The sequence below is a fragment of the Carassius auratus genome, chromosome 37, assembly GCF_003368295.1.
Source record: "Carassius auratus strain Wakin chromosome 37, ASM336829v1, whole genome shotgun sequence".
Classification (NCBI taxonomy): domain Eukaryota; kingdom Metazoa; phylum Chordata; class Actinopteri; order Cypriniformes; family Cyprinidae; genus Carassius; species Carassius auratus.
In genome coordinates, this window is record NC_039279.1 from 6,376,993 (window position 1) to 6,404,246 (window position 27,254).

Consider the following 27,254-nt stretch of genomic DNA (forward strand, 5'->3'; position numbering starts at 1 on the left):
TTTAATTATTTAGACCAGCAAGTGATGTAATAGGCTATACAGTATATGTAATTATTCTTAGTTATTTTTCTGTATTATCCAATCTTTGTGCCCATAATAATATTTTCTGAGAGGCCTATCAGTTTCCTTGCATGTTGTGATGCATGTTTATGTGTACAACACACAATAAAATGCCTGATGCTTTCACAAAAGCTTGAATCTATCACTGATGATGAAGGTAAAAGAAGACAAAAAAATGTAGACAAATTTTCGTCATGCTTGGCGGTCAAGGTCACGTTTTATTGAGTGTACAGATATTCTCTTACAACTTACAAGACAGTAAACTGCGACCAGTGCAATCAAAACACTTTTATAAACCGGCTCTTTACACTGAATCAATAAAGATGACTGTAGTTCGATTCACGAAAGAACGAGTCTAGTGAGTCGGTTCTTTTAAGTGAATCAACAATATGCAGCGCCACTATTAGAGTCGGATTCGCAATCTAATGATTCATATGAGCCGGTTCTTTCAAGCGACTCGAAAACACATATGAATCAGTTGGAGCAGGTTCACCTATAAATTAGTCAAAACAGCTTGTGTTAAATCTCACGAATCTTATGTAGCCAATTTAATTAGGTATAGTAACTGATGTTTTGCTGTAATCAGTTATATTTTATAGAATTAATTATTAAATGTTATCACATTTATGCCAAAAGCCCGTGTAAACAGTACTAACGTTACATAATTTTTGAAAGAACTGTATTAACCTGATTTCTACTTTGTAACATCTGTTCTGTTGAAATCTGTCATGCTCCAAAAAGGACTAAAATAATCGTTAGACAGAAATAGTTATGAAGACTCAGAACAGGAACAAGAACTGATGACAATTTCCTTAGATTTCCAATAAGAAATAATTTCCATCATCATTTTTTTTTGTTTCAGAATTACTTGATGTAATGACACTTGAATAATGAAGTACACTTCCTCAAGTACTTCACACCCTCCTCGTCGGTCTGTAACCTGAAAGAGTCACATTAGGCCTGCTCCTCCTTTTTCCCCGGCGCACAGCAATTACGTGTAAACTACCAGTCCCATGATCCCCGGCGTCGTCAGACAGGAAGAACGTGTGTTAGCAGGGGCTCACACTGATCCAAGTTAGGAGCTCTCAGCTGCTGGCCTTGGCCCATCATGTAAGTGGCTGCCGAGGTTTCTTTGCAGAGCGGTTGCAGAAATCCCCTTGTTTTCGTTGCGTGCAATTGAAGGGCCAGCATTTGCACGGAGAACAAGTTACCCGACGCCCAAAGGCTCCGAGTGCATGAAGATCGCGGCTTGTATTTTGCACCTTTGTTGCAAGCAAGCCCGCTTGAAGCCTCACTGCGAGGGATAGATGGAAGGAGGGAGCGACAAGGAAAGCAAAGTCTTTTGTGCTTCCCCTTCCCCCAACCCAAAAGAGGAGATGTCGCTGCCAAAACCAGGTACGTACTTTTTTTTACTCAACCGATCCGTGCAAAACCTCGGAAATGCAGGGAGAGTTGCATGGCTTGCAAAGTGCACGGCTGCAGCTTCATCCTGGTCAAAGCATTAAAAGTTTGATGGCTCGCGAGGGTCAATTGCAATGGCTGTTTTAATGATCTGCCTTTTTTGCAGAGTTTCTGGTTAGGCGATGCTCTCCTTAGACACTCGCACGGGCGCTATTTGCATTCGTGCTGTGCCACGATTATTAAAAGAAACGCCTTTTTCCGCGTTGAGGAACTGCCTAGCCAGCAATGCAAAAGTGATTGTGCAATGGCAACGCAGTCCGCACCCGACTTATTCACGCGCACGAGGCGATTTTCTCTCGAACAATGTTCGATTGTTACGTCACGACGGCCTCGGCGTCGTTCTGCACCTTTAGATCAGTTAGTACAACTTATGGCGTTGATGCATGCGAGGTGCATTAGATAACATGAAACTTTGGCCGACGGGTGAGTGTGCAGTGCTATGGGGAAACAGGGACCTGACAGTCTGCTTGCATGCCATGTTGAGCATGCAATAATTTTTATTAGTTGCTGTAATGGAAAATAATTTGGACGCTCTGTCATGCAAGCTTTGTTACAGCAGTAATGCATAGGTTGAGGCTGCAAAAATAAGGGGCTAAATATAGTTTTGTTACTGCAAACAGTTCAAGGCTTCAGATGTGCTACACAAGTCTCCATACAAAATTATCCCTAAACCCTCAAGCCAAAAGCTGCAGAAAAATATTGTTTCGTGTCCCATGAATGCAAGATCACTGGCATTCGTTCAGCAGTTCATGCACAATCATGATACTTGTATGCATTTTAATTTTTTCCACTCATGAAGCTTTGCAAGTTGCTTCAGACGCTGCCCTTAAATTGAATCACCAAGTTATGTGACAGATGATGTGAGAAGCAAGTTATATTACTGGCTGATGGACATATTTGTAATTATGCAATTGTCGTTATATTGTCAAATGGCATGCAAAAATTGCAAAAATATATAAGAAATGGCATGCAAAAATTGATTTTACCAACTTGACGCTGCTGTAGGTTGCAGTTCTATATTGAGAGTACTTATTTTGTACTAATATATTAATAAATTAAATTATTTATTTGCCTTTCAAAATCAAACTAGTTTGCATCAAAAACCTGTAGTAGTATAGCACTCTTTAGCACTGGTGCGCTATTCAAACTTTTCTACCAATTGAATTCTGGAATGCATGCATTGAAAGAAGCATAATAATAATGATTCTGACAAAAAAACCTTGTTCCCAGCTCCGCATGCTAAGACCCCTTAATTACAAGTCATGGAGCCTTTGTAACATATCTAGTATCCCTGCTTTTTCACGGAAGTTCTGTATAGAGCCCATGTGTGAGGTTTCTCACACCTTTGGCTGAATTGACATACATGCACAAGCCCAAATTAAAGCTATGGCAGCAGCTGTTACACTGGGTCCACTCCTATCCACAACCGAAGTTGAGAGGCAGACTGCAGCACAGGAGCATTTCAGTTCTGAGAACAGAACACTCATGGATCATATATTGGTAGGCTGAAGAATGTTTTATTCTGACGCCCTAATGAGGTGATTGTGCATCGTTGAAAGAGCAGTAATTGTGTTGTTGTGTAACAGTGACACACCTGAGGAGCATTTGAGGAACTAAATCCTTATGAACCAACCCCTTCGCCAGGCAAACAAACATAGCTTTACCTTTACCTTTGCACGAGGAGCAATGGATTATGAAGGGCAATGTTTAAGGGCTGCTTGCTATTGCTTTATAGTGCAACTAGTTTAAACTTAAATATAAATGTATTGAATGGGTACTGCATAAAGGGATAATTCACCCAATGTTCAGTGTTTTACTCACTCTCATGTACTTTTAAACCTAAACGAATTTCTGCGTTTTTTGTGTGTATATATATATATATATATATATATATATATATATATATATATATATATATATGGTTTCACTTTTTTTTTCACACTAAACATTGCTTGATCTGTGCAGATTTCTCTCCGGATCCAGACAAGATGACTTTTTCACTTGAGAATGCAATGTTATGGATAAGATATTCATATTTTAGTTGGAAGTTATTAATGGTGTATTTGTTTATTACAAACACACAGCTTTTCACTTTACAAGATGTTAATTGATTGACTCGAGTTGTGTTGTAGATTGTGATTTTTTTATTATTTATTTTTATCAACTGTTTGGACTGTTGTTGACGGCACCCATTCACTGCAAGTGATGTAATGCAAACCTCTTTCAAGGAAGAAACAAACTCTTCTACATCTTGGTTGACCTAAGGGAGAGTAAAACTTTTTTTGTGTAAAACTATTCCTTTAAGAATTTATGCTTAATTTTCGTATACATGCTTATATTTTTGTTGTTATGATGCATACTTGCATGCTAAAGCTGCATTCTGAAGTGTCAAATACCTTAAAGATGCGTAGCTCATAATGAAAACTGAAAGTCAGATTCCAAAACTGATTACAAACACTTTTAAAAGGATGCACGTAGACTGTTTTAAAAGTTGGCAACTCTTTTCCTGGTTGGAAGTGCTTTCTTGGAAGAGCAGCCCTACTTATGTCAGTGGGGGTCTTTATTGTGCTTGTTGGTCCCTGGTTCATGGAGTTTGCTCTGGCCCTGGTGGCACACACAGCAAAGTGATGTCCCCGCTATGCAACCATGCAGCGTGCTGCTGCCGTCATGCAGAATTGTAACATTTGTCCTGCTAATAGACCACAGAGATACTAAATCCCCTATATGCGACTGCTCGATTGTTGGTGACCGTCCAGCCTTGCTGTGATGTTTTGATGCAATAGCATGAGGATTGTTTCAAGCATTGTGCAGCTGATCCCCCCCAGGCCTTTCACTTTTTGGCTGTGTGCATGGAGAAAAAAACGTTGCCGTTCCATCTCTTCAGCATGCTTTTCCATGAATTTATGCATGTTGCAATTCAAGGCATGGAATCTCCACTATTCTTCCATGCGAATCACTGACTGCAAGTTGGTAAGCTTGCATTCCAGTCTCTTTATCAATGAAAGAAGTACAATGCATGCATTTTCTAAACAGCTAAGCTGTGTTTATTGGTGTAATGTCAAGCCTGGGAGTGTTCTCCTTCTGAATTGCTTGGGAGTGACCAGTATGATGACTCTATTGGCTCTCTGGGAGGCCCTGTCTAGAGGCCCCTCTCTGTCTGTCTTTTTTTATTTTTTTCTGTCTTTCATGCTCTCGCTCTTTCGCTTTCTCTCTCTCTCTCTCTCTCCTGTGGGCCGTGAGTTATGCTGGGTCGCAGGAATTGCATTCTGACATTGATCCATCTTATTGCAGACTTCTGAATAATTGACTACTTTTAGGGTTTTCTGTTGAAGGCCGCCAGGGTGTCTCTTACCATAGCATTACTAACAGTATTGCTTTCCAAGAAAGGACCGCCTTTAGCTTATTGCAATCAGGGTGTGAAATACATGTCTAAAAAGGGTGGAGATTACCTCCTCAGATGCCTCATATTGGGGCAAATAGTAGTTTTTTTTTAAAGCAATAAAATTTTTTTACTCAAATGATGCATTTGTTGATTAAACAATTTACACATTATTGCCATCATCTGAAAAATACTAACAAAAAATCATTAAAAAAAAAACTAATTCGATCGGTGCATCTCTACTAAAAAGCACTTGAAATCTTTTGAAATTATAAATGTCTTTTAATTCCAAGTTTTACATTTAAATAAATTAAAAGCACCCTTGCTAAATAAAATAACCTGTATAGAATCTGTTTCTCTAAGAGATATAATTTAGAGCCTATACAAACAAAAATCTACTTTTCTTCAAAACAAAGTTTCATAAAAAAAGTATTAAGTCAGTAGTAAAATAAGAACAAATAAATAGCACAAATAAATGCAATAGAATAAAGAGAGCTATGAGGTCAAGTAAGATTTTAATTAGGTAAGAAATACCACAGATATGAATCTAATTTTTATCAAAAGTAATTTCTGTAAATAAACTTTCAATTTTGATACCATGGCAAAAATCACTAGCCAAAAATAAACATAAATATAAAGTAGGGCTGGGCGGTATATTGAGTTTGTATGATATACAATATTTTCTTTATAAGCGATTTGAAATGAGGCAATACTGTTTACATCGATATACAGCAGTTTGATATGAGTGCATCTGAAAACAGCTTTGGACACGGACTGAACTGCTGCGGAGAAAGTACATAATCCAGTTTGTTCTAAACATGTGACAAGCTTCATATTTTAGATTTAGTCCGAGAGCTTTCTGTCTCTCCATTGAAAATGTAAGGTATACTGTCCATGTCCAGCAAGGTATGAAAAACATCATCAAAGTAGTCCATGTGACATCAGAGGGTCAGTTATTTTCGATGCTTCAACAAATTCTAACTGACCCTCATACCTTTCTGGACATGGACAGTAAACCATACGTGCACATGCGCACTAAACAGACAGGGCTCAATTAAATAGGAGCGGATTAATTCTGACTAAAATGTAAATTGTCCTGAAATATAATATATAGTTGAACAATAAATGTGAGATGTAGGATTTAACTTACAAGACTGTAATGTGACCATAATGGGGTTATCAAAATAGCCTAACACAACTCTGTGCTTTTGTTCTCATTTATTTTCATTTTTAGTTTAGTGAATTTAACTTCTGCTTCAAAAGCCTTATATTTGTTTTTAGATTGTAATATTTTACCACAATACCAGAGCAGTACAACAAATCCCTTTTGTATGTGTGCTGTCTGCAGCTTTTGTCTGCGCTGATCTTCATATACAAACACGTCATTAAAATGAAGTGTAACTCAGTGAATACTCAACCAAGAGACATTAGAGAGATATCTATAGAAAGCTTGACATGTCTACTTTAAAACTAAACAAGTGCTGCCGAAAATATCACAGATATTCTGTGATAAAGTAATCCATATGAAAACAATGCGATGTCTGTTTTCCATGTCTCCCTTCATTATATCTAATGTGACCACGCCCCTGCGATGAACGCGATATTCAGATTCAAACTTGAGGTAATTTTAAAATGATATTTTGACAAAATGACAATGTTTTTTAACCTTGGATGGACTTAAACCTGTTGGACAGGGTTTATACATTCTAATAGCTTAGAATTTTCATCTTACTGGCTCTTTAAACATTAAAGACAAGTGACAGCCAGTAAATAAAAACAAGTGAACAAATTACAAGTAGTAGCACAATTAAATATAGACCTATAGCACAAAGATGAGGCTTTAGGTTTTATCACAATTTGCATAATGTTCACTCTGTGTTGCACCTTGATTTTTCATGACCATTTGAAATTAGAAGCAGCCACTGCATTTTAATCATGAATTGATGATGATAAAACAACAACAATAAATTAGACTTAATTTATTAGACTGTAAAATTTCAAAAACTGAAGCAAAAACAGAGTGGTCTGACTTAAGCTTTGAGAAATTGTTACATAAAACATCTGTATGAAATAGAAACAGCAGGTGGGCTGAATGAGAGGCAGATTCACTCTCTGACAGCAGGTGGCGATTATAAACACTAATTTAAATACTAAACACTCATTTCTTTTTCGCAACACAGAATGAAAAGAAAACGCCATTTATGCAAACAGTCCCATTCTCCTCAGAAAAACATTCGTATAAAATTAAATGTTTTGTCTTTTTTCTACATTTCACTCATCGTGAACGTTGATCTTGCTCTGACTGCTGCAGTATTTTCTCCTCTTTGTGTCTGACTTCATAGTATCTGGCAACCGCCGTTTGCAGACTAATTATAATAACAATGTAATATTTCCACACAAATGGCATTTGGGAAAATGTCTTCAGTGTGTGTATGCACCTAACAAAAGATAGTTTGAAATAAAAATAAAAAATGGACATTCGATTGCTGCATCTGTACTCCACTGTATAAATTAAATAGAGATTAATCATTATTAAAGCTGCAAAGTTACTTGCCAAGAGGGGTATTTTGTATACTTTTGTATGTGTTTGCCCATCCAGGCGGCTCACACATGTCAATGACGAGGCTGACTGTGAGCGTGCTGTGTTTTGTATGAAGTGCTGAATGTATTTAAGTTTATCAAGACTTAAAAACATGTGCAAATGATAAAATGTCGTGACTTTTCATGCAGTTTCCCGATCATGCAAGAGACAAATCCGTCTACTGTACCGAACGTCTTTTTGCGGTGACCCAGGCCATCAGGCAGTCCTTATTGTTGCGGCCTGCAAGACGGTCACCGATCTGGGTTGATCGTGAGGAAAATCGGCCGATTCCGATTCCTGGCCGATCGATCGGTGCATCCCTACTTTTGAGCTTTCTACTGATTACAGAAACCTACTTTTTTTTTATTTTATTGTTTCCACAAAAATATTGAGTAGCACAACTAATTTCAACATTGATGATGATAAATGTTTCTTGAGCATCAAATAAACATTATAATGATTTCTGAAGGATCATGTGACACTGAAGAGTTATGGCTGCTGAAAAAGTGTACAGAAATTTCTTACACCATGAACAATTAAATTATTCACAATACCCCCAATCCTGCACCAGTGAAGGTCCTGGTGATTATCCTATTGTAGAGAGTGATTAGGTCATGTATCATTATTTAAAAAAAGATTTAGTTTACAGCACCCAAGGGAGGCCCCTTCTCTGCGGGGGGCAGTAAACCTCTTTCTGTTGTCATCCAATGAAGCCAAAATGTGTTCGATATTAAGGCAGCACTTACTTGGCTCCACATGTACATTTGTGAAAAACCCTCTCACATCTCTTTCTGCAAATAAGACACATTCATTCTTGCGGTGCATAATGATTCTTCTTATGCTAATCTCTGTTCAAACTGACTATTATGAAATTTATGGTTTCGTTAAAGCCTTACAGATTTTGTAATAAAGCTTGTAACATTCAATATGCTTTTCTTAAAATTTGGAATTATTTGCAGAAGGCTGCAGCTTGTGTCTTAAATTAAAAAAGGTGGCATCTTTAAAAATGGTGAGATAAACACCTTATGTAGTTGTTGTGAAGGTTTCTGATGCCCTTGTTTATGTTAACATTTCTGATTGGTTTTCAAAATGGCGTATGTCACAACCAATTATGCTAAGTGCAGAATAAAATATTTTGCATCTCATACCAACCACTTAGTGTGACTGCGGAAGTGTTTCATGGAAGATGTCAGGGCAGAGATTGAGTGTCAACAGCAACAGGTTGAGGACTCCACCCTCTGGTAGCACTTTGCCTTGCTCTAATTCTGCCAACCGGATCATGCATTGTGGAATTGGGACACCTCCTGGTATCCTCCCATGCTTGGAGGAGAATATCATCCAAAAAACATCATGGCTCATTTCATTCAAGAGTTTAACTTGTTTGCCTGCATAATATGCAGGGACAATTATTAGATTGCAGTTAAAGTTACATTTAAGTGCCACTAAAATCAACAGATGTACTTGCAAAAATTTCTGTTTTCAAACAGGTTATTTTAATGAGGCATTGTTGCTCTTTGGGGTTGCTGTCCTATCCCAAACTTCATCCATCTAAAATGGTGGCATGCAATATGTGCATGCAAAAATATGTGCACACAAAGCATCACCAAAATTAACTTGCAAAAACAAAACCGGTTGGTTTATTGAGACAGTGTTGTTCTGTTGGGCTTGTTTCTTATCCTAAGATGCATGCATCTAAAATGGTGGTATGCGATGCAAGTATGGCAAAATTATTAGATTGCAGTTTATGATTAAAGGTAAATTTATCTGCCACTAACTTCACCAATTGCTCTTGCAAAAATAACTGTTTTCAAACAGGTTGGTTTATTGAACCAGTGTTGCAGTTTTGGGGCTGGTCTCCTATACCAAATGGCATCCATGCACCCTTTAAGTCAGACAAGTGTGCAGTTGTGTACAAATGTAATGCTTGTACAACAAACTAAAATTTGAATTCATAACATCTACAATTACAGCAATATATCAGTATGAAGTTATACACTGTGAATAACTTCTCTCAACCAGCAGTCTGTCAGAGCTCACACGGCAAAGCATACAAAGCTGTATGATCTACGTTAAAGCATTTAGTATGAAGCGCTCCCAATTTAGTTTGTGCACCTTCCGCTCCACCTCCCTTCCATTCAAATGCATAATTTGTGTTTTTACAAAAATGCAAAAATACTTTTTTCAGTACCACTGTCACTCTTTGAGGTTTTCAGTACTGCAGCAACCACCCCCCCCAATATATATATATATATATATATATATATATATATATATATATATATATATATTAGGGATGCACGATATTGGATTTTGGCCGATATTCGATATGCCGATATTTTCAAAATAATTTTGGCCGATGCCGATACCAATACCGATATATATAAAAATTTTCACCTGATATATTTAAACTTTAATTTTACTGAAGATAAATCCATGTATCTCTTCTGTACTGATTCTACCATAAATGTATTATTTTACAAATGCAGACAGACATTCACACCTGAAAAACAGGCCAATTATTTCACTTTGAGAATATCGGTTTGGCTCATCGGGAGAAATATTCATATTGGCCGATACCGATGATGGTCATTTTAAGCTTTTATCGGCCGATACCGATGTTGTGCCGATATTATTGTGCATCCCTAATATATATATATATATATATATATATATATATATATATATATATATATATATATATATATATATATATATATATAAAATTAATATATGTGTATGTGTATATTTATATGTGTGTATATGTGCATATATATGTGTGTATGTGTGTGTGTATGTATGTAGAGATGTTCCGATACCCTTTTTCTCTTCCCGATACCGATTCCGATACCTGGGCTCAGGGTATCGGCCGATACCGAGTACTGATCCGATACCTGGGTGTATATCTGTATATACAGCTGTATATACTACTAGCCCTGTGTAAATTGCTAGAATTTTTTTATGGTGTGCTTCAGACAGATCCCTCAATAAAACATGAACAAATACATGGTGAACTACTGTATTTATTACAGTATTTTTATTATCTAACATGAATTTGACAGTATTATTTATTTTCTTATGCAAAAAAGAACTTCAAATGCAGCCAAAAATCTAACACCGCAAACTAAAAAAGGTATTTAAGTTTTACAATATAACTGTATAAAAAAACTGCAACAAATAAGTCTAGGAATATAAAAAAAGATCTATTAATCAGATAATCAGATAAAGTAAAAAACAAGTAAAAAACAAGCAACCATCTAGGCATAATTATTATTATTATAGAGATGTATTATTATTACTGTAGGCTACAACAGTAGCTTTATATATTGTCAATTTACTCATGTAAACCAAACATTTATTTTAATGGGCTGTCATGAAGATCTTTGAGTGTCTGTGTTTATGATATGACAGTATTCTCAAATGAAACGGTAAATTCTCATGAAGTGACGGTTTATGCGTTCGTGTCCTCATGACACACAGCAGAGACTACAAAACAGCGAGCTCTCGCGCATCTGTGCCAGTCACCCACAGAGATGTAGATTTTGCGGGAGTAATATTTAAATAGTATTTTGCAGTTTAATATTCACAGACACTAGTATATATTCGGCTACTGTCTGGAGCCCTGCGTTTTGACTTACACGGAAGCGACTGAACGCAGTTGCCGGTACTGAATATACTCGAGAGTCTGTAACTACCGGTACTACAGAGACATACTGCTAACCACTGATCTATAATATAGTAGCGGCTTCACTGTCTTTTGGCAGTTTAGAATGTGATGAGTGATCCAGTCATATATAGATAAGGGCTGCTAACGCGTTTTCATTTCTTCTTCGCTGCTCTAAACAGGGGTTGCTTGTGGCAACACAGCACAACTTCCTGTGTTTTCAATGCATTTTGAGCAGCGAAGAAGAACCGTGCAGCGGTTAGGCAAAGCTTGCGGTCATAACTAGGTCTTTTTTAAGAAAATGGTATCGGATCGGTATATGGGTTCATGTACTCGCCGATGCCGATGCCAGAATTTGTTGTGGTATCGGAGATATTTCCGATACTAGTATCGGAATCGGAACAACTCTATATGTATGTATGTATGTGTATATATATGTGTGTGTGTATGTATATGTATATTTGTGTTTATATTTTTTCTTTAGTTTTTCAGTCGTTTCAGCTGTTTTCCTTTTTATTATTATTAAAGGCCATAATACAGTACCCCCCATCAAACACGATCAATCGCGATTGTCATGCACATTTTGACAGTAAAGCCGGTTCTGTGATTAGTAGTAAATCTCCATCACCTGCTTTCAGGTGGAGCAGCATTTACTACACAGAGCCGTAGTTCTCTGACAAGCTATGCAAAATCACATTCACCTTTTGCTGTTTGCGTATTTTCTCCGTGAACTACAGCTCTGTGTTGTATATGCTGCTCCATCAGAAAACACGTGAAAATACCACATTTAATAACGTTTTAACTCCAAATTCACTTCATAACGTAAGTTGAGTGTTTGAAATAAATCATTCTGTGAGATGATGTGACTTCTTACAACCGAATAATTAAGGCACACGATATTTCATTTCATTGTGTTCTAAGCAGTGATAATGTTGATTAGCATATCATTATAGATATACTATTATGATGAAAATTAATTATAATAAGAGATAAACCATATATTGCCATAGTCGTGTGTTTATTAGTCACGTTGAATGAATGGAAGCAGTTAAATCAGCTGCAGCCATAGGGAATTCCTGGATTTCTTCTTTGGGGCATATTTGGATTTTCTGCATGAGAGCGCTCTCTAGAATTTGGATGGAGATTTACTGCTGATCACAAAACTGTGCTTCACTGAAAGATGCACATGACCATCGCAGCTTCTGCCTAATCGCAATTTATTATCTTTGATATTTAATTTTGATTAATTGTGCAGCCCTAATTTTTTTTCTTTTTTTTTTTTCAACAAATGTCTTTCTATTTTATTTTAATATGTTATTAATAATATTGTTTATATTAAGTTCTACAAATCTTTACTGCCTTCAAATTTTTGTATGTTTAATAAAAAATGTTTTACATGCATGAGCACACTTTCAGGCACTGGCCTTTATTTGTCTCTGAGGATGACATGTCATTCCTGGACTGTCTATGTAAGTGGAAAGCATTAGAGGACGCACAGTGAGAAGCAATGACGACATTCGTTCTAAAGCTGTGTCCCCAGCTGCTGTGACCCAAAGGGTCTGCCATCTTTGGAAATATAGTGTGTCTTACAAACAGCCAGTGCAGTCAACCGGCAGCCCAAGAGAAGTTATTTTCATCTCTCTCTCTCTCTCTCTCTCTCGCCCTCTGCCGGGTCCCTGAAATTCCATTGAAAAACTCTTGGGATTGTTGGAATTCGGAGTGGGATAGTGAAGGACTAGAACTGCTTGACTTGGGTTTTGTGGACGGTAAACACGGTCTTGAGCAGACGACCACAAGTCAAACAAGCTACAGCTAGGGGGTCTTAGGGGGCAGTAAAGTTCATTTTACACCATAGCGTGAAACACGATGGCAATTGTGCCTGATTCGCATTGCTAACGTTCACCTGAGACCAGACGCTAAAGGATCGGTCAGACATCGGCAGTGGCTGTTCTGTGCCAAACCCTCTCTGGTGCAAATGAAGCAATGAATTTGATTTATTCATACATGTTTTGAAGATTTTGCAAGCATATTCTGACATACCTGGACACTGCGTGCAGTTCAGCAAAAATGAGAATTAGTGTGTGCGCTTGCTCTACCCTTCAACATGATGTTAAGTCAATATTAGTATTCGCATTCACATTACAATTTTTTGCAAAAATTTTTTTATATAGTTGACAATTTTTACTTGGTGTACTTGTTGAACAATACCTTTGTTTCCTGCCAATACTGGGTAATTATATAATCTATTGATCTCTTTTCTCACTGTCTTGTTCTCTCTAAGCAAGCACTTTCACATGTTCTGATATTGTGTGCTTTCGGTCCTGTGTGTATGTTTTGTTTTTGTTTAGTTTTTTTTCATTTCTTGTTTACTGCTATGGGAACAGTGGTTTTTGGTTAGCCTGGAGTTTGGACTAGCTTAAAAAAAAATTATGAAATAAAACAATGAATGCATTTCCTTATAGGAAACTAAATCTATTAAAAATTGTTTTTCAATAATTAAAGCTTTTTGGTAACACTTTATTTTAAGGTGTCCTTGTTACATGTACTTACTATTAAAATAACAATTAATTATGCGTTGTAAAATGCAAGTAACCCTAATTCTAACCATATAGTAAGTACATGTATTACATTGTATTACTCAGTACTTGTATGTATAAGTACACTGTAACAAGGACACCTTTAAATAAAGTGCAACCAGCTTTTCACTGACTGAAATGAAAAAATAAAGCTGATACATGTAGTAATTATATAGTAATTAATAAACTAAGCTAACTTAAATTGCACTATAACTAAAATAGCAAATATAAAAGTTAAAGCTGCAGTAGGTAACTTTTGTAAAAAAATATATTTTTTTAATTTATGTTTTTATTTGTTAAACCTGTCATTATGTCCTGACAGTAGAATATGAGACAGATAATCTGTGAAAAAATCAAGCTCCTCTGGCTCCTCCCAGTGGTCCTATTGCCATTTGCAGAAACTCCATCGCTCCCGTTAAGAAACAACCAATCAGAGCTGCGGTCCGTAACTTTGTTTGTGTTCAAAATGTAGAAAAATGTATATAATAAGTGAGTACACCATGAATCCATTTTCCAAACCGTGTTTTTAGCTTGTCCTGAATCACTAGGGTGCACCTATAATAAGTGTTTATATTCTGACTATTTTAGATCGCTTCGGGGATACCGCGGCGGAGTAACCCAGTACCTTAATGATTCTTCATAGACATAAACGGAGAGAAGTAGTTCCGGCTACGATGTTCTTCCGCAAGACGCAAGCAGTTCTGTTTATTAACCGCTAGAGCGTCAAAAGTTACCGACTGCAGCTTTAATTCAAATATTAATAAAGTTATACTATAAGGATTACTGTACTGTAATACAATAGGCTATAATATAAATAATTCTACAGTAACACGGAGTTTGATATATTTAAGTGCATTCACTTGTAAATGCAAAACTGTGAATCCAGCTTTGTTTTGCATTTTTGCTGGCCAAAGCAATGCTAATGCAAAATAACACTGTTGTCATTTGCTCACTTAATTTAATATTGCCAGCAAAATCATTGCAAATATTGTGACTAGTCAATTTGTTGCACAGCCCTAATTTGAACTTCTCATGGCCTTTCAGTTTTACAATTTGTACAGTGGTTCTGTTCAATATGAAACCTTTTTTATCTCAGTTATGCAAACAATAATTGCCAACCACTTCAACAGCAGGATTTATTTACAAACAGAGTTGTTTATGTGACCAAAATAAATGCAATATGTGTTTATCTGCATGCATGTGTTTAGTTCTTCTAGATGCGGCTGGTAATTTTCATGGTGGCTTCAGCATGGATGAAAGAGCTTCTCCAGTGTGTACAACAAGCCGGAACATGTTCCAGTAGATAGAGCCTCCTTTGCATCTCCCTTTATGTTTTGTCTGTCCATTGACGCATTTCAATTGCTGTGGGCTGTGGATTCGCTATAGTCCCGGACTGTTTGCTATTTTACTCAGCTCAACTTTGTCACATCGCCAACGTTCACTCAAGCTGCTTCGTTAATTGTCAACTCTTGATAAAAACAAATGACTTCTGGTCACTTTATGGCTTTAATTGCAGTAGTTAATGGGAGCATTGTGACATAGTAGGGCACTTGTTATATTCGGAGTACCTTAAGTGGCTATTTTTTTTTTTTACTGCTTATGCAACAGCTTTCACAAAGTTAGCAAAGTCAGTAACTGAGACCAGGCTTTTCCCTTCATCCCTGATGTGATCAGCCTGAAGAAAGCTATCGGGTTTCTGCCTGTAATGTGTCAGCATGTGTGATTTTAAGGATTAGAGCTTTCAACACGGAACACATTGCTTGAGTCAGTTGCTAGGGAGTGATTTCCAGTTGGGGTATATTTTGGCAGTCGTTATCATTGATGCACTTTCTGCAGGAGGCCTGCGATCATTTTGTGGTTTTGTACCCTCACTTTAAAAGAGATTGGAGTCCTTGGTGAGTTTATTTTTTTGAGTGTCAGCTTTCTGTTGCTATTGTTGTGCATGTAAAGGCTGGTGGGAGAGGTTCAGAACAACTTTTTTTTTTTTTTGCTGGTAACAATAGTGTAATGGACATACAACAGGACTGTGGGTGAAGGTTGACAATTCACAGCCCTCTTCTCGTGCTGCAGTGGCAAATAGCTGCTCGTGTTTTATGTAGAATTGTGACAATATGGGAAGTGTCTCTGCTTTTGTTTCCTGTGGGCTCATGGTGTGGTCAGGACTTTTCTGAAGCCACACCTTTTGCAGGGTTTCTTTCTCGGGTAGTGATCTGTTTGCAGCCATTGAGAATTTGTTAAAAACAGGACATTATTCTGTTTGGTTGAGCAGCCAGACACTGCAAGTTTGGCTCAACCATATATTTCTTTTATTTTTTCCTAATTTTATTAAATGTGAATTTTATTTGATCTTTTTTTTTTTATGTAATTAGTTTTTACATTACTGTGGTAGTATCACAGAAATTGCACATTTCTGCTTTAATACTTAAAATTCAGTAACACCAACATTTTTTTTTAAGTAAATGTAACAAAAATATTTATTAAAAATAAAAAATTAGATAAATATAAGGGAAGCTTCTCAATGCCAGTTTTTATAACCAACAGCAAAAACCTAATATGCTATTAAACTTTATTTGAAAAGCTAAATATTAATCTAGATATTCCAAAAATTTAAATAATGGCATGCACAATGGCAGCCTTTATTGATTCATTTTAAATGAAATAATTGTAAGCATTGTTTTAAGAATTCAGATAGCTAATTAGAAATATATATATTTTTTATTGATTTATGAAGTTTGAGCATCTTCAGACTATGTGCAGACATATGCATGAGCATTTAAAAGCAGACACCTATGAGTTAAGTACTGGATTGAGAGCTGCTGATGCTACACAGGGACTGATTGTTTCATTTTTATTTTTATTTTTGTTGTCATAGAAGTACAGCATGTGACATCAATACATATCAACAGTTGTGCTTGGATAAGGAAGTAATCCAATCTGCACATGTTATACCTAATATTGCATTTAGCAGACTGGAATGAGTCAGTCAGGTGGGTGTGGGCTGTTCAGGTGCCATCAGGAATGTGGATTGCCCCACTCTGGTGTCACTCATGATGATGGGTCACGCCTGTGGAGGTGGCACCTCCGATCTGCTCCAGATGGAGAGAATGCACCAGGCCTTGCCATCTCGCCTCCCTCTTTCACACTTGCACTCTCTCTCCTCGCACTCTCTCGCTCTTTCGCATTTACTCAGCCGGGATCTGGAGCCGCTTGCACTGTCTGACCGTAAGTGCTCATCCGATAGGGAATCTCGGAATTCCATGGGGAGCAGAAATAAAGGAAAGGGCTCAATATCCCTCGGGATGGTTTCAGAATGCTTCTTTTGTTTAGAAAGGCCTTTTGAGTTTTTTTTTATCTCACATAAAGCTTTCGTTGCAAGACATTTGTTTTTTTCTCTCTTGAAAGGATCTTATTACTAACAAATGCAGAAGGTCTTGACTGACTTGGGCATAATAATGAAGATTTTTGTCTTTTTTTCTTTTCTCTGCAGGTAAAAAGAAGCCACCACTCAAGCTTCCAAAAGAGGTGTTTGAGAAACCCCAACCTGCTCCTACGTAAGATTTTATGCAGATTACAGTGCATTGATTATGTTTTGAGATAATTAAGATTTTCTCAATGTTACAACCAGCACATCTACTTAAGGCTAGCTTTAGTTAGTGAGTCATCTACCATGTCAGACAATGACACTCAGTGGGATTTCTTTGTTGCACAGACCCCCGAGAGACCTTGACTCTAAAGCCTATGTTACCATTGGAGAAAAGGTGAGTTTCATCATCCTTTATTTAATTAAGAATGAGAATCTTGTGTATATTTTTTATCTTTATATATTTATACTTTTTCCACCCTATTTGTTTCCTGTCTTCTGTTTTTTTTTTTTTTACAAATTAATCTGCCTCAGTCTGTTCATGGCAAAAATCAACAACTGCAAAATCTAGGCATACTATGTGAAATATTTCATGCTGGAAGCTTTCACTTTGCCTGCATCTCTTCCTCGTCTGTGTTAAAATCACTGAGAGGAACTGTCCTTGGGTCACCTGTATGCAAAGTGTCTTTTTAATTTGCATTCCCGTTGTAAGGTGATAGACATGTCTTTCCAAATGTCATATTTTACTTGGTTCTTTTATGGTGATGTAACTCCCGTCCCAGGCTTGATATGAAGGCTTGGCTCGGTGAAAGACCGGCGGGTTGTAAAGAATGGCCCAGTGCACATTACAGCCCTTTTGAATACGTCTGATTGTAGGGAGCCTGGAATGCACTTTATTGCCTCTCAGGCTGTAAAATATTTATTTTAAACTCATCAAATAAGTGGAATTTTCCATTGGAAAAAATTAAGGCTTCTTGTTTTCTTACAACCAACCTAGAAGAGTAACTAACTTTTCGGATGAAATCAGGTTGGCACTTAAGAGTTTTTGTGAAGAATTTCTAAGGAGCTGGTTTTGTTGCCTCAAGGTTTAAGGCGTTTGCTAGTGATAGCGAGCTGATACAGGGACTGGAAAATGTTATCTGGAATAGCGTGCTTCCATTCTTCATACCTCATAGGAAGCAATCAGCTCATGCTCATTTGTGCATTTTCTTTTCTTTTTAGACGTCTTTCAGACTGTCTGTTTGGAATGCAGGCCACATTTTGTTTCCTTGTTTGTTTCCATTGTGTGTGCATCAATTTCCTCATTCATAAACTTCATATGATACCTTTAACTTGTGTTTTTGTTGTGAACAGAACTTTGTGGTGAAGGCGGATGATTTGGAGCAGATTGGAGAGTTGGGGCGAGGGGCGTATGGAGTGGTGGACAAGATGAAACATGTCCCAAGTGGAGTAATAATGGCAGTAAAGGTGAGTTCATTCAGTCCTATGCTAGCCAGGAGTATTGCTGTAATTAATGTCTCAACTCAAAATGTATTTAACTTAATGCTTGTATCATTTTCTCTTTAAAATAATATTTGCAGTGCACATCAATATTTAAAATGCTGTTCAGTATAATAATAACCTGTAAGCCTAAAACGACTTGTTGCTTTTATGAAACTTTAGTAACAATACAAAGTCAGTAAAATAAATTTGTTATCATTAATTGCTGAACTAATGAAATAAAGTGGTTCTAATGCTGTGTACAGTTGCTAAGCATCCTGATAACTTGCTCTATTTAAATAGAATGTACTGTTAGAGGTGTGCTAGTGTGTTTAGTAACATTTTACAACTACCTTGGAGCCAGCTTTGAATGGCTTCTCCATTCCATCATAACTCAGTTTTCATCTCATTTTGTTCAATCAGCATAAAAACTTTCATAAAATGTGTGAAAAGAAACCACAACAACATAATAATAAGTTAAGCTATTTAAGTTAATCTTTATTTAAATAACCTTTTTGGTTATTTTTGTCCTTTAATATTTTTATTTTCATTAAAACATTTATTAAGCTACTTTCATATCATATATCATAGAAGATATAAACCATTGTTCAAAAGAATTTTAAAATGTTTTTGTAAGTCTCTTATGCTCATAGTGGCGGCAGTCATTTGATGAAAAAAAAAATAGAGTAAAACATTAATATTGTGAAATATTATTTCAATTTAATAATTAATTGTAGTATAAGAAAACGACAACCAATTCCTTTTGTGTTTACGCACACCTGGCCAATAAAGTTAATTCTGATTTAAAAATAATAACTGTTTTGTTTAATACACTTTTTTGCTGTTTTGATCAAATAAATGTGTTCTTGCTATTATAGTATTAATTTTCGTTTATAAAATATCCCTGACCCCAAAAGTTACCTTTTTTATTTTTCTTAAAACGTTTTTCAACTTAGGTCAAATTAGGTGTGCCTCTCCTACAAAGTATATTCTGTGACATTACAGTAATAGACAAAACTGTGACATGCATTTCAGCACTTTTTGAATTCCGTGTTCACCAGCATCCTGGGCTGGAACGATCATTTTCAGAATTTACAATATTATTGCTCATTTCCCTGACCCATTTATTCTACAGCGAATCCGGGCCACAGTAAACACACAGGAGCAGAAACGGCTGCTAATGGATCTGGACATCTCAATGAGAACAGTCGACTGCTTTTATACCGTTACCTTCTATGGAGCCCTGTTCAGAGAGGTACAGGAAACACTGAACACAGTAAATGCACTGTGCAGTCATCTCTTTTACCTGATAGCATTTGTAGCTGTTTTAATACTAGATTACAGAGTGGTAATTGCACAGACTAAAGGCTGAGCAAGCCCAGTTATCTGAATCTGTGTCTTTATAATGTCTCGACTCGACTGTTGTACTTTGATTCGAAAGAAAAGTTCCACAGGAAGTCCTACAATGGGAATGTGCCTAGTCATTTCCTGCTGTCTCATGTTTAAGGCAGGTTAATGTTGTTATAGCTGAAATCCCAACTCTAACCTGATTGGCCCATTGTGTTGTTAGGGTGATGTGTGGATCTGCATGGAGCTGATGGACACCTCTCTAGATAAATTCTATAAACAGGTGCAGGAAAAGGGTATGACCATCCCTGAAGACATCCTGGGAAAGATCACCGTTTCTGTAAGTACCACCTTATTTTCTAAAAAAAAAAAATGTACATGAGATGTCTTTTAAATGATTAATGTGTTTATTTTTGAATTGCATGCCCACTTCCTGAGCATGTACGATCATTTTAACACTGTGTAAGTCCTGCAGATCTGTAATGAGCCTGATGTTTTATATTCCCATTGCAGATTGTGAAAGCATTGGAGCATCTCCACAGCAACCTGTCAGTGATACACAGAGGTGAGCTGCTGCACAAATACTGTATTGTCTATTTGCTTTTTAATGACACCAGCAACTGATTTCCTGTTTTCTTTCTCCAGATGTGAAACCCTCTAATGTCCTGATAAACATGCAGGGTCAGGTGAAAATGTGTGATTTTGGCATCAGCGGGTACCTTGTGGATTCAGTGGCGAAGACAATGGATGCCGGCTGCAAGCCATACATGGCGGTAAGCAAGAAAATTAAATTAAATTTATGCATTTAGCAGACGCTTTTATCCAAAGCGACTTACAGTGCATTCAAGCTATCAACTTTTACAATTGAGCTACAGGAACACTAAGAAGAAAGAAGAGTTGTATATTTAATTTTCTTGTGTTGGAAATTCAGATTTTTTTTTTTCCATGTACATCATCATAGTCACTAGTCAGTTAATCACAGTTTACACAAGAACATTTAATGCAATATATTTCTAAATTATTTTTATTTGATTACTTTTAGGGTCATTAAAACTGCAGAATGTTTTAAGTGGTATTTTAAGCTTTATGACAATTTGACAAATATTGAAACCACCTACTGTACTCCGTTATGAATTGGACATGAGCTGTTCTCATTTAATGCAATATTTCTAAATGAATCTAAATATTCTGGGTAAGAATATGCATTTTTTTTATTTTGCATATGTTGTGTATATATGTGTGTGTAATTCAGCCTAATAAAATAAAAAAAATAATTATGAGTATTTGCCATATAATTTTAAGACCATTAAAATATCAGTTTTTATTTGATATCTTTTTAATGTTATAAACATTGAGGGTCAGTGAAACAGAGTTTCGTTGCTATGCTTAGAGTTTTGACTATTTTTGAAACAAATAATTAAACTTTCTACAGTAGCAGTTCTAAAAAACGTTCAAAAACACATATTGAGATATGGATAAAGTGTGCATGCTTTTAGTTCTCCAAACACCTCAGACTTCAGCTCACAGTGTTCATGTTGCTCTGTATATAACTGTGAACGTTTATACATCTGAATGAGAGACTTGTGTCATAAAGAGGAGAATGTTATAAGAGCAAAAGTGACACATTTTATGGCACTATTTCTCAGGCTTGCTTATCTCTCTAGACTAATTATCAAACCACTCTTCCTCTTTTGCTCACTATCAACTTAATGAGTCATATTTCTTTTTCATTCACAGCCTGAGAGAATCAACCCAGAGACCAATCAGAAAGGCTACAACGTCAAGTCTGATATCTGGAGTTTAGGAATCACAATGGTACGTCTGAGTGTCTTTGGATACTTTTAACACCTTAATGTTGCTTAACTGTAACACTTCATTCATTATTATTTTTATTTATGACATTATGCAGTATTATATTAATAATGCTTAAAAGGTACTTAATGTGCACTCAGACTTTGTGTCAATATCGGTTCTGTCAGTTGATTTTAAATATTTATTCACAATTAATCAAATAATGTTATGTTATAGGTTAAGATTTAAATTTGATTTAAAAGATTAAGGCTCCTTGTATAATATAAAACAACTTCGAACAAGTTTCCTTTATATAATCTTACATATTCAAAATGCATTTACATTTATACAAATTACGTTTTCACTCACCCAGCTTCAATGATGATTATTTTTCACTTTGCAAAGAGTAAAAATTGCTTCATGTCGATTCGATTTATAGATTATTCATAAAAAGGGTCTTTCTCTGTTACTTGCTGATTGTTACAATACTAAATAAAAAATCAGTGCTGCTTCCTCTGTTGCGTGGCACGTTATGATTTGTGATGGTTGTGTTGTGAGAGACGTGTGTTTGTCATCTTGTCAGATCGAGCTGGCCATTCTGCGGTTTCCTTATGACTCGTGGGGAACGCCATTTCAGCAGCTGAAGCAGGTGGTTGAAGAGCCGTCGCCCCAGCTGCCTGCAGACCGCTTCTCACCCGAGTTTGTGGACTTCACGTCACAGTGGTGGGTGTGCTGTTACACACAGTTGCACACTTACACATTAGAGAACAACAATAATGATTTCCAACTTTCCCTGGCTGCACCACAGATGTAAAAAAAATTTAATAAAATAAATTATCTTAATATTACATTTAACTGGCCCCTTTTGGAAAAAAAAAATGCAGTTTGGGGTATTTAATTTTTTTTTAATTCATACTTTTATTCATCCATGATGCATTAAATTGATAAAACATTACAGTAAAATGTATTTTACACACAATCGTGTGATTCTTTTTTATTTTAATGTTTTTTTTTTTTACAAAAATGGTTAGGAAAAAATCTGCATATTAAAGGGATCCTCCTTTAAAGGGATCGCCAAGCCAACATATCGGCCGATATTTGTCATTTTTCAAATATCGGCATCGGTCGATAAGTTTTTCTGCTCAACCGATGTGTTCGAGATGGGACTTTTATTTTGACAGCGTTGAGACCGGCAGCGTCTGAGCGCACACAGTGCTCACACTCTCTCTTGTTCATCGTCTTCATTAACAGTTCTGTCTTATACGGATAGAAGTCAGTTTAATAATCAGATAGAATGGTTAAACAAAGGAATTAATATATACAGAAAGTATTAAAACGATTGCTTTTATATTAGGCCTATTAGTAATAGAAAGGCAAACATTATAATACTTTCTCATTTGCCATCAGCATTAAGCAAATATGCATTTATATAATTTAAACAAATCTTTAAATGACTAATGAACATTTATTTTCACAAACTTTGCAAACTTAGTCGAATCCAGCTGTGAGATCTTGTGAACTGTGTATCAGCATGATTGCGTGATCTCTGCATGATGGTTTGTCCGTGTGAATTCAATGCTTTAAACTTTCAAATTATGCTGCACTTTATGCATTTGCACACTGTCATATTCATGTAATTTTCACTGTGTGCTGTATGTAAAATGAGGGTTTCCCTGGCTTTATTTAAAAAATATGAATCCCAATTCACACAAACTTCCCAGAATACTGAGTGCCCTGTTGGTTACAAGTTATCAGGTTATCTTTGTGGGGCGGCTGACGCAGAAGAGCATACGCATAAAATGATTTCTGAAGGATCATGTAAAACTGTACTAATGGCTATTGAAAATTCAGCTTTTTCAACACAGGAATACATTTCATGTTTAAATACATTAAAATAGAAAAGTATAAGAATATGATTATTATTATTTATTTATTTTTTACAATATTTTACAATATTTCTTCTTTTTTTGTCTCATCTTTCAAAAACATAAAGTCTTATAGGCGAACATTTGAACAGTAGCATAAATCATTGTCCTGACATTCTCAAAACACTAAACAAAGCTCAAAACCTTTCTCTCCAGGATGCTTTAGTGTTTGTAATTGAAATTCAATATGATTACACTGAGTGACTGAATCACAGAGCTCTGTTAGATCTGTAATACACACTTGTGATTACATCACCCAAGATGGATATCAATATGTAAATGAGGCCTATGAATTGACACAGGATGCTTTATTTGCAACTCGAGTATGTGGGATGATCATGACTCTGAGTTCTGTAGAACTGCATTTCTCCGAAACAAACAATGCTGACACCACATTGTTTAGTAAAAGTGACAACACACTCATTTAAACTTGGTGTAGAAACACTTCAACACACACACACACTATATGTTCCTTGACTCTGCATTGTGTAGTTGGAAAGCGAACAGGATGTAGAAACCCTGATTGCATCCTCTCTGTCACATCGTGAGGGGAAGTACTCGAGGCCACAGTTTGCTGCATTGAGGTTTTTGCGTGTTCCTGCTCCAGTTCTGCTAATTCGTATTGCGTATCTTACATACTTGTTTTGTTTTTTCTCTGGTTGTGTTTCAGCTTAAGGAAGAATTCCAAAGAGCGGCCAACTTACACAGAACTAATGGTGAGTTAGATGCTGAAACTTTTTTTGTCGTTTTTTGTTAAACAAACATTTTCCTGTATTGGCCTTTAGGTGTCAGACTTGTGCTTTCAAAGCAAACTTGTTTGACAGCAGTTTGACTTGCTATGTCCTATCCAAAACTATTGTGAATAAAATGTGTGTGTGTGTGTGTGTGTATATATGATTTAATGATATAAAATGTTTGTTTATATATATATATATATATATATATATATATATATGAAATATATAAAACCTATGATATTTATAATATTATTTAATATGATATAAAATATATGTTCACACACACACACACACATACACGCATACATTTTTGCATACATTTTCATTACTGAAAATAGTGCACATTATTTTTTTTTTTTACAAAAATACTATATATTTGCATACACACACACACACATTAATCTTAGCATAAATTTTCATTACTGAAAATAGTGCACAATGTTTATTACAAAAATACTATATAATTGCACACACACACACACACATATATATATACATATATATATATATATATACACCGATGTATTGTATTCCACTCTGCAGCAGCATTTTATATAATATATAATTTAATATAATTTATAAAGTATATATTTTTAACATATTCACATGCATGTTATGTGTAATGCAAAATTTTTATATATATATATATATATATATATATATATATATATATATATATATATATATATATATATATATATATATATATATATATATATATAATTTTGCATTGAAATATGCATTAATTTAGTATTGATGTTTCAAATCTTTTCTATACCCAGCAACATCCCTTTTTCACTCTCCATGACTCCAAAGACACCGACGTCGCTAGCTTTGTGAAGAGCATCCTCGGGGACTGAGAACGTCCCTCTCAGCAAAACTGATGTGTTGCTGCGGGGGGAGACGGGACTATTTCAGAAAAAGCACCAATAGCAAGACTAACATCTGTAAGACACGCCCACCTCAGCAGACAGCAGTGAACAGGCACACAGGAGGGTCTGGGGAAAGAACACCGAAAGTGAGGGTGGGCGGGGCGGGGCGTTTCCTAGCAACACATGGAGTAGGGCATGGGGCGGGAATCTCAGCGCGTGCGTGCATGTATGTGTAGGTGCGTGTGTGAGAACAAGCGCGTTTGTGTGAGAGTGTGTGTGAATTCTTCACCTGCCTGTATGTGCATACATGTGCATTAAAAGGTTTTACAGTCCCAAGTCAAACTTCATCTATTGGTCAGTCTCAGTCCTCCTCCAGCTTTACCTCTCAATCCAAAAAGCAGTAAAAAGCAGTTTTAGCATCAGGTGAGTCTGCTATAGATGTCTGTTGAGTTTCCCCACTGGCACTTCAGTGTAATTCTTAAAGTATTCAGAAATGTTACCTACCCCCACAACGTCCATTTCTTCTTCTTCAAAATAAAAAATATATATATAAAGAGAGAGAGAGAGAGTGTGGTATAGATATATTTATCTATTATCTAGATATGTATATACTCAAAAAAAAAAAAAAAGTTAAATACATTTGTTAAATGAGGACAATATTCTGTGTTGGCTGTAAGAAGTGATGGTTATTAAAGTGAATGATTGGAGCATCTTTCTTATCTTTTTTTTCTGATTTTGCAAAGACTGATTGGTACATTTGTGTCACTGAAGGCTAATCTCGGATCAGTTTTTAAATGCTATTGTAATCGTGAGCGACTATGCCCATAGAGCTGTCCCTGAATCAGATGGACAGAAGTGAAAAGATCGCTTTTCACATACCCTCCATGAACTCTGTGTGTGAGTAAATGGGTGTAAACGCTTGTGTGCTTTATATGCTGTTCGTCTAAACCAAGGTAATTTTGGGCAAAAGGTATCTAAGTCTGTTGGCTACATCTAGACCTCTCTGATCTGAGCCAATCCAAAAAATTCTCACCCTCTTCAATTGCAATCCAACTGGAAATTAGTATAATTATTATCATTATTGTTATTTTATTATTATTAATATTATTATTTTACACAGTGCATATGTATTAACAGTAATGAGGTGTTCTGCAGTTTCTGTATGTTTTGTAACTGCTGTTTTTCTCATTGGAAACTTGACAATTTCTTTTGAATTTTACGGTGGTGTGCAGGTATGAGCGTGTGGTCATTTGTGAAAGCGCGTGTGCACGTGTCTGCATGTGAGCATTATATAAGTCTGAACACACGTAGCTGACAATTCTTTCAAAGCCTCACTGTGACTTGGAAGCCTGATTTTGTGCCTCTCTATAGACAAAAAAATAAAATAAAAAATCTAAAACAAACTACAAAACCCACGCTGCTTTGTCATAAGACATGCTTTGCTTTCCACAGGCTTCAGGTGAGGACGGAGGGGTCTGTTGTTTTGCTTTCTGGGCTTCTGGTTTTATTCTCATATAATTTTTGTAAGGTGGAGATGATGAATGTGTATTGAGAGTGTGTACGTGTGTGTGTGTGTTTTTGTCTTGTGACCACTGTACACAGAATGGATAACACTGCTGATTTGCCTGTAATCGTTATATTGTTTGATTCAAACATAAAAGTTCTCTTATCTTCACTGTTTCTTTTTGATATGCAACATTAAACATCAGGATTTATTTTTTCTTTCTTTTTTTTTTTTTTTGGACAGTCAGTCTGAAATCAGAAATTATTTTCATTTCACCTTGGTTTTAGTGTATACTATTTGTGTACTGTAGAATTAAATTGTCAAAACCTTAAAAAAAGTGTATTATTTGGGTGAATGCTGTCTAGGCCTGGGTCACATTTCCCCCAACCATCAACCTTGGCATTTCATTATTTTTACATTTGTTGGATGACAAAAGAGTCATTTATACAGTGTGAATGAAATGTCACTTAAATAGTAAATATGTAAAAAAAAAAATCATATGTTTGTATTGCCTTTATGA

General features: G+C 36.0%; 1 protein-coding gene across 1 annotated transcript; it reads left to right on the forward strand.

Moving 5' to 3' along the window:
- The first annotated feature begins 929 nt into the window (after positions 1 to 929).
- On the forward strand, positions 930 to 26,945 carry LOC113055995 (dual specificity mitogen-activated protein kinase kinase 6). The gene is made up of 12 exons (XM_026222423.1): positions 930 to 1,455; positions 17,206 to 17,269; positions 17,428 to 17,476; positions 18,433 to 18,546; positions 19,694 to 19,813; positions 20,129 to 20,245; positions 20,419 to 20,470; positions 20,551 to 20,678; positions 21,643 to 21,720; positions 22,280 to 22,419; positions 24,292 to 24,337; positions 25,141 to 26,945. The coding sequence occupies exons 1-12, from the start codon at positions 1,368 to 1,370 to the stop codon at positions 25,216 to 25,218; spliced, it is 1,074 nt and encodes a 357-aa protein (XP_026078208.1). The 5' UTR covers positions 930 to 1,367; the 3' UTR covers positions 25,219 to 26,945.
- Positions 26,946 to 27,254: the final 309 nt, after the last annotated feature.